We start from the raw sequence: 17,362 nt of genomic DNA on the forward strand, positions 1-17,362 counted from the left end.
GATTTCCCCTATATATTCGCATGCAAAAAATTGGATCCCCTATTGTGCACCCCACTCTACCCCCAGGGGTCATGATTTTAACAAACTTGAATCTTCACTATATGTCAAGAAGCTTTCACATAAATTTCAGCTTTTCTGGCTCAGTGATTCTTTAAATGACCCCACCTTTATTTTGCATTTATATCCCCTTTAAAGGGGGTTTGATCCTTCATTTAACAAACGTGAATCCCCTTCACCCAAGAATGATTTGTGAAATTGGCCCAGTGCATGGCTCTGGCGAAGAAGTCAAACGTATGAAAAGTATACAGACGGACAGACAGACAAGCGACCGACAATGGGTGATCAGAAAAGCTCACTTGAGCTTTCAGCTTAGGTGAACTTTGAGTTCTTTTAAAGCCAAAATTTTCAGTTCTTGTTTTTTGTTGTTGTTTTTTGTTTTATTTTTGTACATACAACTTTAATTGATTTATCATTATCAACCTAATTAATAGTATGTCAACAAGTATCTGAGTACTCATGAAAAAGTATCACTACTCCCAAGGGCTATGAAATCTAGAAAAAAATTCCTGTTCTGAATATCTAAGCTAAATTCTAATGTTCAGCAATAGTGTAAAACAAGATGTGTTCTTAAAACTGCAATGCCCTCAAAAAAGCATATACTGATGAGAGGCTTTACATAATGTAGGTGTATTAACTTTAAAAGATATTCATGACTAATTTGGACCAATCCTAGATTCAAATCCTGGGTTGTGAAATTCACCATTCTTTGTACATATCCTTTTCTGCTATTCCGAAGTATGCATTTAGATTTTATACATTATCAGCAAATTTACACATAAATAGTATACTAAGTTTGGCCCCACCCAGGGGTCAGAAATCCTACCCTGGGTATCATGAAATTTACAACTTTGGTAGAGGCCTTCCTGTTCTACATCACTATGCATTTAGTTTTTCTAAACTGTGTGGTTCTAGAGGAGAAGATTTTTGAAAATTATATAAATTTTGGGCAGTTTTTGTCCCGCACCTCAGGCCCCAGGGATGCAGAAATCCTGAAATTTACAATTTATGTCCCAAATGCTGAAAAGAATTGGAATGATAATTATCAAGAAGTTCAAAATTTCTATTGTTCACTCATTTGGTAAATGACTATTTTGGCCCCACCATAATACCAAAACCCCTACCCCTGGGATCATGAAATTTACAATTTTGGTAAAGGACTACCACTATATAGTATATACTAAGTCTGGCCCTGCCCTGGGGGTCAGAATCTCTACCCTGGGGATCATGAAATTTACAATTTTGGTAGAAGCCTTCCTGCTCTACAATGCATTTAGTTTTTCTTACATGTGTGGTAAATTATAAACTGCTCTTTAACTGTATTTGTTTATCTAAAAATAAGTTACATCATCATTATAAATCTGTGATTTTTTTGTGTAAAAATCGACCGTTTTCCCCAAAATGAGGAATTTAGGCATATGTATTATTTAAATTTTTTGTGTAATGTGTTTTTGACGTACATGTACTTTTTAGAAATCTTGGTGTTCCCCTGTGGTTTCCTGGCTTATGACCAGCATTTGTTTGCAGTCCTATATGAAATGTACATACATTTGCCTCACTCTTTAGAAATATTGACAAAGATCATGTTTACAAACATGATTTTTGGAACAGAGTTTTATGTAAATACAAAGTGTATCCTGTGTAAAAATATTTTTAGTTCTTTCATTCATGACAGATCTAACAACAAAAAAATCATCATTTCTAAATGATCAAAAGTCGTGTCCACACCCCTATGCACATCGTGAACTGTCAATTTAGGGGGGTCAAATTTCTAAAAATTTAATTGTGACTATAGTAACATTTGTGTGCATTTAAGAGTTTCATTGTGACAAATTAGTTGTCTCTCCTCCCCTCCCCCTTCCTCTCTCTCCAATCAAATGTTCTAATTATCAATACTATTATAGGTAAATGTACTAGATCAAGTTTCAGTTTATTACCTTAGTTTGTGTACAGTATATAATAGATTTCTAGTAAATCAAAAAAGTGGTCCTGTCCTTACCCCCAGTGTCATGGTTTGAACAAAATTGATAAAATTAGTATATATATATATATATATAAAGATGTTTGTATTTCATCATTTTATAAACCATACCTTTGTGCCTCTTAAGAATAAGATTTCTATAATATTTCCCCTCATCTTTTCTAATGTAAACTTTAAACCCCTGTTGTAGCCCCACCCTGACCAAGGGTTTATAACCCCTGAATCTACACTTTATGAGGATGCTTGCATATTGATAAACTGCATCCTTGTGTTTCTTTAAAGTTCCTTTAGGGCTTTAGTGCTTTCCTATGGCACTGCCCGAGGAGGCTTACAAAATTGACACACATTGCACCCTTGTGATTCTTGGGAAGATTTTCTTTAAACATACATGAATTCTATTCAAGACTCTAAATTCCTGCTGTGGTCCTATCAATGGGTTCATTGGCTTCAACAAACTTACATCAATATATTGAGAAGAAGGTTATCAAAGATTTTAACTAGATATGTTTGTATGTAAAACTTTGGTCCCCTATTGTGGACCCAACATACCCCCGGGGTCATGGTTTTCACACACTTAAGTCTGCACTATGTCAAGAAGCTTTCATGTAAATTTCAGCTCTTCTGGCCCAGTGGTTCTTGAGAAGAAGATTTAAAAAGACCCTATTTTTGCATTTTTGTGATTATCTACCCTTTGATGGGTCATGGCCCTTTATTTACACTTGAAAGTCCTTCACCCAAGGATGCTTTTTGCCAAGTTTGGTTGAAATTGGCCAAGAGGTTCTGGAGAAGAAGTCAAAAATGTAAAAATTTACAGACAGACAACGGATAACAGGCGATTAGAAAAGCTCACTTTCAGCTCAGGTGAGTTAATAACTGTTTTCAGTGCACATTAAGAAATATATAAGAAGGATTATTGTCTTGCAAGACAATAATTATTCAATCACCAAAATATATTCTTGTGCCTGTTTTGAGGTTTAAAAGTGTTTGAAATAATTAAATACTAGTGTTATTTAATACTGAAATATATAAGATATCTAGCAATTTTCATTTCAAATTCAATTTTTGGTGACAAAATTACAGATAATACCCCTTTAACAATAGGCTTATGGGCCTTAAAGGGGCCGACTATCATATTATTTGGGTCTTTTTTTAAATATATATTAGGCCAAAAAAAAGATATATGTTGGTTTCCACTTTCCCTACCTACCCTAAATATTTTGCAAATGTCATCACTACAACTTAGAGTATATTTATTGACTTATATATAGCTATTTATTATGCACTAGACAGATTCCAAAACACAGAAACAGTTTTTGTTTACAGTAAAGTGAAGAAATGTATTAATTCACCATATAAATTTAAAAAAACAACAAAAAAACAACAACTACCTACCTAACGACCCTTAAAATTTTTGAGGTGAAAGTGGAAACCAACATCTTTTTTTTTTGGCCTTATTAAAAAAGACTTTTTCAAACTTGACAAAATTTGATTTTCCCAGGTAAGAAAGGCCCAGTCCCCTATTATCTAGAGAGAAAAAATCATTGGGGTTAATACTAAAGAACAACATCCAACCTCTATACATCCCTTCCAAGGGAATGTTAGCACACTCAGACATGAGCTGTCTCTAGTAGATAATAATTTCTTCCATTAGTCTTCATTTCATGGCAAGGAAAATTCCAAGTGCGACTTAGTTTACAGTGATTCAAAATACATTATTCAAGTTTACAGTGATTCAAAATACATTATTCAAGTTTACAGCGATTCAAAAGTCCTGATAAGAGATGAAACAAAACTTTTGTGGCCTACAGAAGAGGTAACTGGTAAACAGTGGAACCAGCTTATGATATTGTAATCTGGGATTCTAAAGTTGGGGTGTTAAATACCCAACTGATACAAAATGCAAAGCAAAATCCCTTTTATGCTTCATTCCAGATACTGCATTTATAAATGGCTTCAAATGGTAACAAGCTTGTCCATCTGTCACTTTTGTCTTTCTAATCATCACCCATGGGCAAATTCAATCATCTCACTGCTCAAGAAAGTTGAAGAAACCATTGTTAAAATGCACATTTGTGGATTACAAATAATTGAACAGAAAGTCTAATCAACGATCTGAAACTCCTCCACTTCCTAAAAAACATATATGTCCTACATGTCAACAGAGAGTATGTAAAATCTGTTGAAAAGGATGATTCACAATACTAAGTAAGTCTCGTGGAAAAATGGCATTAAAAAAAACCAACTAAGACCAGTGAACAAACAAGCACACACAACTGAAAAGCCTTTCTACTGAAGCAGGTTACTATTCCCATATACAGATACCTAAAATAATGCAAATTCCAAATGGTTCAAATTCCATTGAGGTTTTGCATTGGCACCATACAATTGTATGATCTGTGCCTTTCAATCATTTATGATGTGTTTTCCAATGGGTTATGACTCACTTATGAGAAGAAAGACAAAATCATCTATAAGTATCCATGGGTCTATCCATCTTAGACAAGTTTCATTGAAATAAGCATGATAAGATTCTACTATTATTAGTATTTGTGATACTAAACAGAAATTTTGTAAATGTATGTCTCTGGTGGCAAACTAAGGATTACCTACAAGCAGGTGTATAGTAATGAGGAATAGTGTACAACCTTGTAAAATTCATGCTATTCAAAGAGGCTCTGCATTTATGATCACCATTATACTAAACACAACAGAAACACTGGAGGGCCTAGGGAATAGCTAAGCATACCTTTGTTCGACCATTAATGGTACACTTAGTCAGTTTCCGAGTGCATTTTAAAATCACTGCATCCATGGATGAAATCAGAAACTGAATGTTTGAGCAGTCTATTTCACGTCCATCTACCCACGTGATCATGTCATCTCGAATCCTCTGTGTGTTAGATCTCTGACTGCGATTAATGAGCTCTCCGCTCGTCATTTTGTCTTTATCGTGAAGTTCCTTCACTTCTGCCAGAATCGACAGCCCTTTCGTCTCTCCTAGAAAATTGTCAATGACACAGATTCCGTAAGTCTGGAGACACTTCACTACGTACTCTCCTAACATTTCATTCCGAGACTCTAAAACACTGAGATATGCATGCATGTTGTCGACAGGCTCGTCTTCGTACGAACAGACAGTGGAAGTGTAGCGTAGATCTTGACTGTGGGAGGATATCTGGGAAGTGGGTCTGTTGTACACCGGTTGATTTAATGCGGATTCTGCAGAATGAAGAATGTATGACTCTGAACTTCCTTCATCTGTCAGAACATTACGTTCTGAACTGATGGATTGGATCTTATAAAACTCCTCCGATATTTTCTTCTTTGAAGGTTTATCATCAGTCAGTTTCAGATCATCATGTAAACTTTGGCTCATCTTATTCATATTATGTGTCATAGCCTCGGCTGACATCTTTTCTGTGGTGTCATTGCCTTTATAGCGCGGAATTTCCAGAGACGACGAAGTCAACGTGATGCCATGCTTGTGTTTAGTTTCACACTCCCCTTCTCCCATGTGCTTGCAGTTTTTCTTGTGATACTTCCAGTCTAATTTCTGATGCTCTTTGGAACAATACCAAGTCCTTCTGCACCCTGAGCACACCATGAGCCTCTCAGAAGAGCTGCATAACTGACACGCCATGGAGATGTTCGGTCTGGCACGTACGCTCTGCACCTCAGCCATGTTTACATTCATGCGGAATTCCTCGTGGCTTTACCTTGACAGTTCGAGTAATAAATATTAACTAAATAGCGAGGCGGACGTGATGATTTCGGCATATTGATTCCGTTGAGTGAAGTGTCTCCTTTTAAACGATTGTAATCAGGAAGAATAGTTTCTAATCTCAAGGTAGCCCGAGAAAACGTTGACGACTGACATCAAACATGCGACCAACTGCAACTCTAATTAGAAAACCAATATAAAAGTGGAATTGATAACGAGAAATGTCAACCCGGAATAAAGAAGTATTTCTCATTTTGTTTACTTTATACATGTAAGTATGTGTACAAAATTCAGGAGGGTGTCTATTAGCACGTGACACGTTGTAATGTCGGCGCATTCCTTCCGCCTGTCACGTAACTAAACCACAATGTTCCTAAACACAGCCTCAGGAAAATAATTAAAGCGAATCAGACCTGACATAAAAAAAAAAAATGAATACAGAAATAGAAACAGAAATATTTAATTTGCCTATCATGGTCCCACTGGGGACATAACACAAATATAACATGCATACTTTGTTAAACACCATGCAACACAGAGGTGACGATGTTCTAGTTTACCTGGGGTGAGATGGTTTATCGGGGTAGGTAGGATTCAACTGACACCCCCCCCCCCCCTTTCCTCCCGCAGCTTTACCACACTCCTCCTTCCTTTTTATTTTCTTCCCGTCTCATGCTTCTCATCTTACCTCATCAAGACATCATACTCTCGCCCCCACCCCGACCCCACCCACCCTCCGAGCACGTTTTCATTAAGATAATTATGATATTTCACAGTGATAATATGTTCAATAGGTAGATTTTAGCGACTCCTCGATGTGAAATCAGAACCGGTGATTCGGTACGTATTCAGAGACAATATCTTTCAACACACAAACATGATATCTTTATAGACATTTCCTTACCTTTTATACCCCCCCCCCCCCCCCCCCCCCCCCCCCCATTGCTAACAAAATAACAACGAAGTGCCAAGCAAAATGCTGATAATTATATTTGAATGGGTGGAGGACTAGTCCCATCTGAAAATGCATACTCGGCGCTCAAAACGGGTGATTCCGGGGTTAGGGTTTTATGTGCATGTATTATTTATGTAACTGTAACCTTGACAATATTAGTTATATAATTACAAAATCATACTTTTGTACCTCATGTACCATTGTGAATGGTTTGAGAGAATAAATGAAATGAAACGCGCGATCGTTAAACTACCATTGGCGACCTTAGATATTACGGAGAGTTGTTTATTATTATTTTACAATCAAATTAACATTTATTCTCTAACTGTTACAACTTCTCCAATATAACGGTTATAGAGAAGATCTGATTTTAATTTCATTGGCGAGTTATCTCTACGCAAGTTTATGTGCAAAATATAAGAAAACTATAATTTTTCAATACTTGGATATGTCATATTGCCGACTACTTTGTACTGTCGTAAAACGTAACAGTTCAGCAAGTGAGCCTTATAAACCCTTTAACGTACAGGTATGGTTCCAAGCCGATAGGTGCCAGGGTATAGAATTAATATTTATTTAACTGGTGGCCGCCACTTAATTTATGTGGCAGCTGCGACTTAGTTTAACTGGCGGCCGCCATATAGATTAACTGGCGACCGTCACTTAATTTATGTGGCAGCTGCGACTTAGTTTAAATGGCGGCCGCCATATAGATTAACTGGTGGCCGCCACTTAATTTATCTGGCGGTCGCCACTTAATTTATGTGGCGGTCGCGACTTTAACTGGCGGCCGCCAGTGAATTTATGTGGCGGCCGCCAGTGAATTTATGTGGCGGTCGTCAGTTCATTTATCTGGCGGCCGCCAGTTAATTATATGACGGCTACCAGTTGTTTTAACTGGCGGTAGCCAGATAAATGAACTGGCGGCCACCACTTAATTTATATGGCGGCCGCCACTCAATTTAAATCATTTATATGGCTGTCACCAGTTATTCAACTCCTTTCTCTTTCTCTATCTCTCTCTCAAAATGAAGGGGGTGCAATCCCTCCCCAATGCTTAGAAATATGTATATGATATATATATATATATATTTATGTGGCGGCCGCCAGTTAATTTATCTGGCGCGGCCGCCAGTTAATTATATGACGGCTCTCTCTCTCTCTCTCTCTCTCTCTCTCTCTCTCTCTCTCTCTATATATATATATATATATATATATATATATATATATATATACACACACAATTAAGAGCATTAAATTATTGTTTTTCGATTGTACTGTTAAATACATAGAACAACAGGGCTGACCCTCCATTTTTTTGACAACATTCAATTTCTGTTATTTTCACATGCAAACTAAATTATTTTCACATGTGAAATAAGATTAATTGGCGGATTGGCCCCCATCCCACTCTTTTGGTGGTAGTAATGAATGGTAAAAATGTAATAATGAATTAACTGATCAATTGAAGGATGAACGGAGCCCCCTCCCTCCAATTTAGTAGTACGAAGTTTGGACAAAAGTGACATTTTAGGTTCCTTTTCTGCTTGTCAACAAATTGTAAAGGACAATTTCTCCTCCTAATGTCCCTATACACTTTGAAAAACGATGCTGAGTGTTTGCGTACTAAATCTTTCCAAAATAATCACTCAGCGATACAAATTACATTGTTTTTGCAATTGGTAGCCGCCATATATAAATTAAGTGGCGGCTGCCAGAAGAAATAAGTGGCGGACACCAGTTAAATTAAGTGGTGGCCGCCATGCAGTTACATAAATATTTAAAATTCTGAATCTCTGCACCTATCGGCTTCCGTATACAGACGGATGGACTATGGAGCGCCAGATTAACATAAACTGAAATAATTGAAGATATCATTAATTATTTGAAGATATCATCAATTCAATTGTTGCTCTCTTTAGTTGAATTAATGCGCGCATTAAATCAATTATTGCGCTCATCAAATGAATTAATGCGCGCTTCAATTCAAGTATTGCTCTCATCAATTGAATTAATGCGCGCATCAATTGAATTAATGAGAGCAATAATTTATTTAATGCGCGCAATTCAATTCAATTGATGCGTGCATTAATTCAATTAATGAGAGCAATAATAGATTTGATGCGCGCATGAATTCAATTATTGCTCTCTTCAATTCATTTGATGAGAACATCAATTTAGTAGAAATATTGCTCGCAATAATTAATTTAGAGCTCGGTTTAAATAATTTGATGATCTCTTTAATTCAATTGAAGATATCTTTAAATCATTTACAATGCTTTTGTATAAGGAATTAATGCGCGCATAAATTCTTTTAAAGAGAGCAACAATTCAATTAAAGATATCATTAATTCAATTGTGGATATGTTGAATTGAAGATATCTTTAATTCTATAGTTGCTCTCTCTAAAAGAATTATTGCTCTCTTGAAATGAATTAAAGATATCATTAATTCAATTGAAGAGAGCAATAATTGAATTAATGCGCGCATTAAATCCATTATTGCTCTCATCAAATGAATTAATGCGCGCATCAATTCAATTATTGCTCTCATCAATTGATTTAATGCGCGCATTATGTCAATTATTGCTCTCTTCAATTGAATTGTAGCGCGCATCAATTCAAATGTTGATATCATTAATTCATTTGAAGAGATCATTAATTCAAATGAAGTGCGCATCAATTCAGTTGAAGAATTAATGCTATCATCAATTCAATTAATGCGCGCAATAATTCAGAATTGAAGATATCATTAATTATTTGAAGAGATCTTTAATTCAATTATTGCGCGCATCAAATGAATTGATGATATCTTCAAATAATTGAAGATATCTTCAATCATTTGATTTTATGTTAATTTGGCGCTCCATAATGGACACGGTAATTCCGTGGCATAAAGCTTTATTTTCATTGGTTTATATATAGCCAATTTTACTCGAGTCTGATATAAAGAAGCACATGCTTTTATATATTTTTTTTTGTTTTTTGTTGTTGTTGTTGTTTACTGTTCGAAAACCCCACTGATTAGTATGGTAGCTTCCCTTTCAACATTGTTTTATTTAGACAGACCCGGCCCCTCCCTACCCTTTGTTTCTGACCAACCCAATACTCAAATTTATGATCCATCTCCGGTAATGTGCGATCACCGCTACACCGGAGCGGATCAAAGATCTGATGTTAATCAGATTGCACCTAACCCTCTTAAAATGTCGAACGCACGTGTGTGCAACGTTTCTAACCACGATCAGCTGCCCTAATTCTCGCTTGACAGAATATTCGTATGTCAAAGTCATTTCCGACATTACACTGCACTATTTAGAGATTTATGTTTTGACAATTTAAATTTGTTCGTTAACCTTTGGACTAATCATCAACGAAATGATTAGCAATGTTCTACAAAAAACTAGGATTCAGCAGTACAGGTATATTATTTTTGTATTTGTTAAAATGCACGTTTTATGTACAGGGGTAGTGCATTTGAGAAGATTTTTCTATTTTATATACTGTGTACGCCCCTTCTAGACTTGCTCAAGTCTCTATGTTTAATAATCAGTCCAGTGCTCTCTTTAATACTTTTGATAATGCCAAACATATGTTTGGTGACATTAAGTATGGTAGAGAGCAGAGAAACACAGTAAAATTTGGATAAAATGATAATGTAATAAAAACAACATAGAGACTTGAGCAAGTCTACGCCCCTTCCTAAACTTCGAGGACATTTGACCGATTTGAATTGAATGGAAATAGGTAACACATAACACATAGCACTTTATAGTCGACATAAAGGGACTGGTTCACGTTTTTTTAAAAGAAATGTTTTTCATTTTTGATGTAAAAATTTAAAAATATAGCTCGTTTGATCAAAATTTGGACCGTCTGAATGCAAAGATAAGAGCAATATTTTAGCTTTGATTCTATGTTATGTAAACAAAGACTCGAGTCTTTTTATGTCTAAACAAACACACCAGCGAAACGTTAATTTTGTAATGTAAAGCATCTTCATTTTGTACAATCACAAATTTTAACTTTTAAATGACACATACTTCAGGTGTGATATATATAATAAACTTGGATCAATAGCCATTTACTTTGAAAACCCCGTAAACGATAAGATACATCAATCTTTGTTTTCAAAACAAATAATAAACTCTCCATAATGAGCTTCTGTCATGATGAATAACCTTAATTTTTGTGAAATCTTCTAAACATATTAGACTGTAGATTTTGATCACTTAAAGTGAAAAAACGAAATTTGGAGGGAAATCGTGAATGCAGTCAGATGATATGAAATATATATACATACATACGTATATTGCTAGGGCTTTCTTTACCTGTTTAGGAGTGTGTCTCTGAGGTCAGAGGGAGTTTTCTGACATTGCTAGGACATTCCTTTACTTACCTGTTTAGGAGTGTGTCTCTGAGGTCAGAGGGAGTTTTCTGACATTGCTAGGACATTCCTTTACTTACCTGTTTAGGAGTGTGTCTCTGAGGTCAGAGGGAGTTTTCTGACATTGCTAGGACATTCCTTTACTTACCTGTTTAGGAGTGTGTCTCTGAGGTCAGAGGGAGTTTTCTGACATTGCTAGGACATTCCTTTACTTACCTGTTTAGGAGTGTGTCTCTGAGGTCAGAGGGAGTTTTCTGACATTGCTAGGACATTCCTTTACTTACCTGTTTAGGAGTGCATCTCTGAGGTCAGAGGAGGTTTTCTGACATTGCTAGGACCTTCCTTTACCTACTCACTACACAAAAGCTTATACGCTTTATATGACATTACGTCACAAGAAGGAGAATGTTCATTTGACTTCTTAGACTGCTTATGAAACACGACTGAAGAAGACCCGTGACACGCTCGAAATATTTCTACAAAGTGTTTAGAGTTTAGATATATATATAGTTAGTTAGTTAGTTATATATATATATATATATATATATATATATATATATATATATATATATACATGTATATATATCCAATAATAAAAGTCAAGAAACACAAAACTGGAATAGCATTTCACAGTTAGCACTTTCGTCTTTAATGCCTTTTCAGACAGTTATAAAGTGTGTAAAATATATACAATATTCACAAGTAAATATCCACACAAATAATAGTATACAATAACGAAAAATTAGACAATTCCAAGTAAACACGACTGAAGAAGACCGGTAACACGGTCGAAATATTTCTAGAAAGTGGAGAGAGAGAGAGAGAGAGAGAGAGAGAGAGAGAGAGAGAGAGGTCCAAGTTGGTCAAAAGCATCTTTGCAGGCCAAATGTCCGGTTCGCTTACCCTCATCCTAAACACAACAAAATCCATCTTCATTTGATGTCCCCGAACTCCTAGTTATCCAATGCCGTGTTTACGTGGACTTTTCTATTATTTGACCAAACAACAATGTAAGTTTGTCATCAATACATGGAATGCACTGGTCAATGATAAACACATTTTTGAAGGATTTCAATTTTGTGAATAACACAAAAATAAAGGTGGTTTCATAGGAAAATATTGGTTTATATCAATTGTTATATTGGCCCATAACATTTTTTTTTCGTTATCTTATGTCATTAAAATAATACCAAACAGATACATAAATTTTGTCCTCAAACTCATTTTATACAACGTTATTTTGTACTAAGGAACAGAATCTCTCATTGTGATAAATCATCTATCTTACAATTTTTTTCTCCACATAGTTTCAAATATAGGGTATAGAAAAATGTACTAAACAATAAAAGAAGCAATAATTTCTTCCACTCTTAGAGTTATAAATGACAAAATCTGTTGACTTTTTTAATTACGTTATTGGGAGAACCTAATTTTTTCCAAAAACCCTTCAAATTTGCGTCATTTTATTAATTTCACCTTAGACTGAATAGGAAACATATTTCAAGCCCTATAAAATCTGTAAAATCCAGGAGCTTCCGGGGGCTTCGCCCACAGGCACTTGTTTCTGTAAAACACTTACGACTTCTGTATACTAATAATAACACTATCATTATCATTAGTATACAGAGATCGTAAGTGTTTTACAGAAACAAGTGCCTGTGGCTTCGCCCTCTGGGCCCCCAGACCCCCTGCGTCATAAAGTGGCGCCCCCATAACCGCGATTCCTGGATCCGCCCCTGCCGCGCTGTGCAATATAACATGCATGACTTGTCAGATTAAAAAAAATCAACATAGGATTTCTGATAGTTTGGATTGTTTAGAAAACATTCGGTAAATAACGTCATCATATTTGACCTCGACCTTCATTATACGACATGCGTCTCTACTAGCTACACGTGAAAAGTTATCCGTTAGTTAAATCTCACAAGGATGAAATATTACACCCTCAGACCTCCAATATATTGGATGTCTCCCATATTCTTTGATCAGAATAATTATGCTAAATACATGCATGGTTCAGATTAGTATTATGGAGATTTCATTTGTTAAATCAATGAATTGAAGAAGATATTTAATTAAGTGAAAACTGATTTTACAGGTGTTTGGTACTACTTTAAATCTAGTTTTTGAAATGAATGTTATGGTGTAATTTGTGTATTTGATGCCTGTAAATACTAGATATTACAACATGCAGACAACAACCCCTGATTTATAGATTAAACATATCCAAAGTCCGAAATACCCAAGGAATTGAACATTTAAAAATAAAAGAAGGGGGGTACCAGAAGTCCTGTCCACAAGCACCTGTGAAGTACGTGTGTCTTCTCACGCGTTGAAATAATCACATATATATAAACTATTGTTGTTGTTGTTTATGTGAAACAGGCAGATAGAACTAACAGATGTTGTATTTTTTGTGTGAATAATATTGAAGATGAATACCATTTCATATTAGTTTGTCCTGTATATATACAGAATTATGGAAAAAATATATTAAGAAATATTACTATAAAAGACCTTGGAATATGTATATGTATATATATAATAGCATATAATAGCATAATCCTAAGAGAAAGTTGTAATCCAGGACTTTAATATTTGTAATCACGTACGTATTTAATGTTCTGCAGTAAATGTTTATGTTTATATTGTTTGTAATATGGTACTGGTAAGCTGTAAAGCTTAAAGTAGTAAAGAACTTGAACTTGAAAAAAAATGTATCTATTGGCATCACCGTGTTAATGCACAATCAATGCAGACTAATTAACAACAATATATAACTACATGTACGACATTAATCAGTTTAGTTTCCTGTGTATAACATTTTCACTTGAATAGTTAGACATACGCTTTACAGCATTGGGATATTCAGAACGCACAGTTTCATAGGTAAGCGTCACAGAACAATTGGTCATTAAATTAATTTTAATTAGATTGGGTCATTTAATCAGTCAATTCTGAGTGGGTCATATAGAAATATTTATCGTAAAGACGACCAAAGAAGTACATATCATTTTAAATACATGGGGTCATGTGCAAAAGCGCAACAGCGCGTGAATGTCTTAAAACGAGCTACATGTATAACACAACACGTCCATCACGCTAATACACAGCACCCCGTCACGCTGTTGCGCTAATACGCCGTCACGCTAACGCGCAACGCGCCGTCGTGCTCTCACGCTAACACGCCGTCGAGCTATTCCACCAACACACAATACTCCGTCGCACTGCCACGTTAACACGCCGTCGCGCTGTTACGCTAACACAACACGCCATCACGCTAACACGCCGTCGCGCTATCCCACTAACACCACTCCGTCGAGCTGTCACGCAAACATGTCATCGCGCTATTCAACTAACACACAATACTCCGTCGCGCTGTCACGCTGTCGCGATCTCACACAACACACCGTCGCGTTCTCATATAAGACTCCGACGCGATATTCTACTACCACACACCACTTCTCGCACTGTCACGCTAACACGCCGTCGTGCTACCACGCTAATACACAGCACGTGGTCACGCTAAAACACAACACGCCATCGCGCTTCACGCTAACATGCTATCACGCTAACACACAACACGCTGTCGCGCTATCACACTAACACACAACACGCCGTCGCGTTAACATATGCCATCGCGGTATCAAGCTGACAAACAATACACCGGCGCTGTCACGCTAGTTTAACATGCTATCGCGCTATCACACAACACGCCATCGCGCTGTCACGCAAAATGCCGTCGCGCTATCACGCAACACACCGTCGTGCTAACATGCTATCGCGCTATCACACAACACGCCATCGCGCAAACATACCGTCGCGCTAGCATGCTATCGCGCTATCACACAACATGCCGTCACGCTATCACACAACACGCCCTCGCGTTAACATGCCATCGCGCTATCACACAACACGCCGTCGCGCTGTCACGCTAACATGCTATCGCGCTATCACACAACACGCCGTCGCGCTGTCACGCTAACATGCTATCGCGCTATCACACAACATGCCGTCGCGCTGTCACGCTAACACAACGCGCCGCTGTGCTAATATAACACGCGTAATAATTGGTGATCATTTCTGGTGATGTGGCATAGTTCCGGAATACGAACGGAATCATTCGAATGTAATGGGTTCAATGGGGAAAAAGCGTTTTAACTTCGTGTAGTTCAAATATACAGAAAATACTGTTGACTCAGACATATATGTAGCCAGAGGGAGCATGAGGGACTATAGTGTTACACATATTTAAAATAAAGCTAATTGTGTGTTCCCATTAATAAACTGTATACAAAATATAAAGACACCATATTATCTAACTCTGTAAACTGGATTTAAGGATATGCGGGACGATGATCACGTGATGGTTGCGAATTTATTATAAATTTAGAACCGGACACAGCGTAGTTAAGCTTCCCGAGAAAAATCACAATACTTACAGTTATTTTTGGCCACATCGTCCCGCATTTAAATGCAACACTGCGGCACTACAGTTGGGTATACATATACTTATTTATAGAACCTTTACAACGGGGAGTCCGGAACAACAACAACCCCGCCTTATTTTGTGGACAAAAATATACAGGACAAAAGAGTTCGTAAATATATCATTGAATTGGAAGTTTACATGTTTTAAGAGGCACGTGAGTGTAATCTTTGTGCGTGCGTATGTTCGTGCGAGTGTGTGTTAGTGTTAGTGAGAGAATGAGAGAGAGAGAGAGAGAGATTCTTCCTATCTCCAGTAGATATTTTTATTTAAAAAGAATCGATATAAATGACATGTCTATCAAAGTGATCTCTCGTGTATACGATTGCTTTAATAATGGTAAAATATGTATTTGTCTGGTGATTGTTTCACATCTATTCATGAGTCTACCGCGTCTTGTGTTAGCGTGATAGTACGACGGCGTCTTGTGTATTAGCGTGATAGTGCGACGGCGTCTTGTGTGTTAGCGTGATAGTGCGATGGCATGTTGTGTGTTAGCGAGACGACGTGTTGTGTGTATGCGTAACTGTGCAACGGCATGTTGAGTGTTAGCGTGATAGCGCGACGGCATGTTAGCGCGACCGCGTGTTGTGTGTGTTAGCCACTCGGTCGATTAAGGTACCCTTCATCAAAGATATTGGATGTACTCGGTCGAGGTGTGCCGAGTGGTGTGTTAGCGTGATAGTGCGACGGCGTGTTGTGTGATAGTGGGATAGCGGGTTGTGTGTTAGCGCAGTGGTGTGTAGTGTGATAGTGCGACGGCGTGTTGTGTGATAGTGGGTTGTGTGTTAGCGCAGTGGTGTGTAGTGTGATAGTGCGACGACGTGTTGTGTGATAGTTGGATAGCGGGTTGTGTGTTAGCGCAGTGGTGTGTAGTGTGATAGTGCGACGACGTGTTGTGTGATAGTGGGTTGTGTGTTAGCGCAGTGGTGTGTAGTGTGATAGTGCGACGACGTGTTGTGTGATAGTTGGATAGCGGGTTGTGTGTTAGCGCAGTGGTGTGTAGTGTGATAGTGCGACGACGTGTTGTGTGATAGTGGGATAGCGGGTTGTGTGTTAGCGCAGTGGTGTGTAGTGTGATAGCTGTTGCGCTTTTGCACATGGTCCTATCGGGACACTATATTCTTCTTGTTTGTACTGACACGTGAACACTAATTACTTTTAGTGGAAATTTTCGATGATCTTGTAATTCTAAATTACTTTGGTTTAAAAACAGTTTTCCGGGATTATTAGACAAAATTTCGTAGGTACAAATGTGCTATCTGATTTACATTTTGAACAGATCTTAAAGGAGATTACGTTTATGGGTGCTATTGAAGATTACGGGTTCATTTCACAATGAAGGGAAACTTTCTGGATGTTATTTTCTGTCCTTCTTATCGACACTTGTTACAAACTTTTTAAAAAAATGATGAAAATGAAAAGTAGATTAATGCTTTTATGGGTAAAGTGAATGCAAGGTGAAGATAACGAACAGTGATCAATCTCATAACTCCTACAAGCAATACAAAATAGATAGTTGGGCAAACACGGATTGAATACAATTTTAAGAAGGGCAATACATTTCAACTTTTGAACATCATAAACTTCTTTATCTTTAAAGGAATTGCATACCTATACAACCAAACTATGCCAAAAAATACAAATCAACCCATGCATCCATCTTTTTTTCTATCAAGTGGCCGTAAAAACGGTTACTAATAGTGTCTTTTAAACTTTGATGCGAATTCCACATCTCTTAATCTACAGTAATATTTATACATATTTTCATAA

General features: G+C 37.0%; 1 protein-coding gene across 4 annotated transcripts in view; it reads right to left on the bottom strand.

The window, feature by feature from the left end:
* LOC125649604 (egl nine homolog 1-like) overlaps positions 1 to 6,025 on the bottom strand; it is a 33,111-nt gene extending 27,086 nt beyond the window's left edge. The window contains exon 1 of one of the 4 annotated variants that reach the window (XR_008803533.1): positions 4,785 to 6,020. Coding sequence is in view for 3 of the 4 variants with exons in the window: in XM_048877249.2 (XP_048733206.2) it covers positions 4,785 to 5,732 (948 nt within the window). In the remaining variant the exon portion in view is untranslated. Of the gene's footprint in view, positions 1 to 4,784 lie in introns of all 4 variants that reach the window. The other 3 variants (XM_048877249.2, XM_048877247.2, XM_048877248.2) reach the window with 3 other exon arrangements.
* Between the last annotated feature and the right edge of the window lie 11,337 nt (positions 6,026 to 17,362).

This window comes from Ostrea edulis, chromosome 5 (assembly GCF_947568905.1).
Source record: "Ostrea edulis chromosome 5, xbOstEdul1.1, whole genome shotgun sequence".
Lineage (NCBI taxonomy): Eukaryota > Metazoa > Mollusca > Bivalvia > Ostreida > Ostreidae > Ostrea > Ostrea edulis.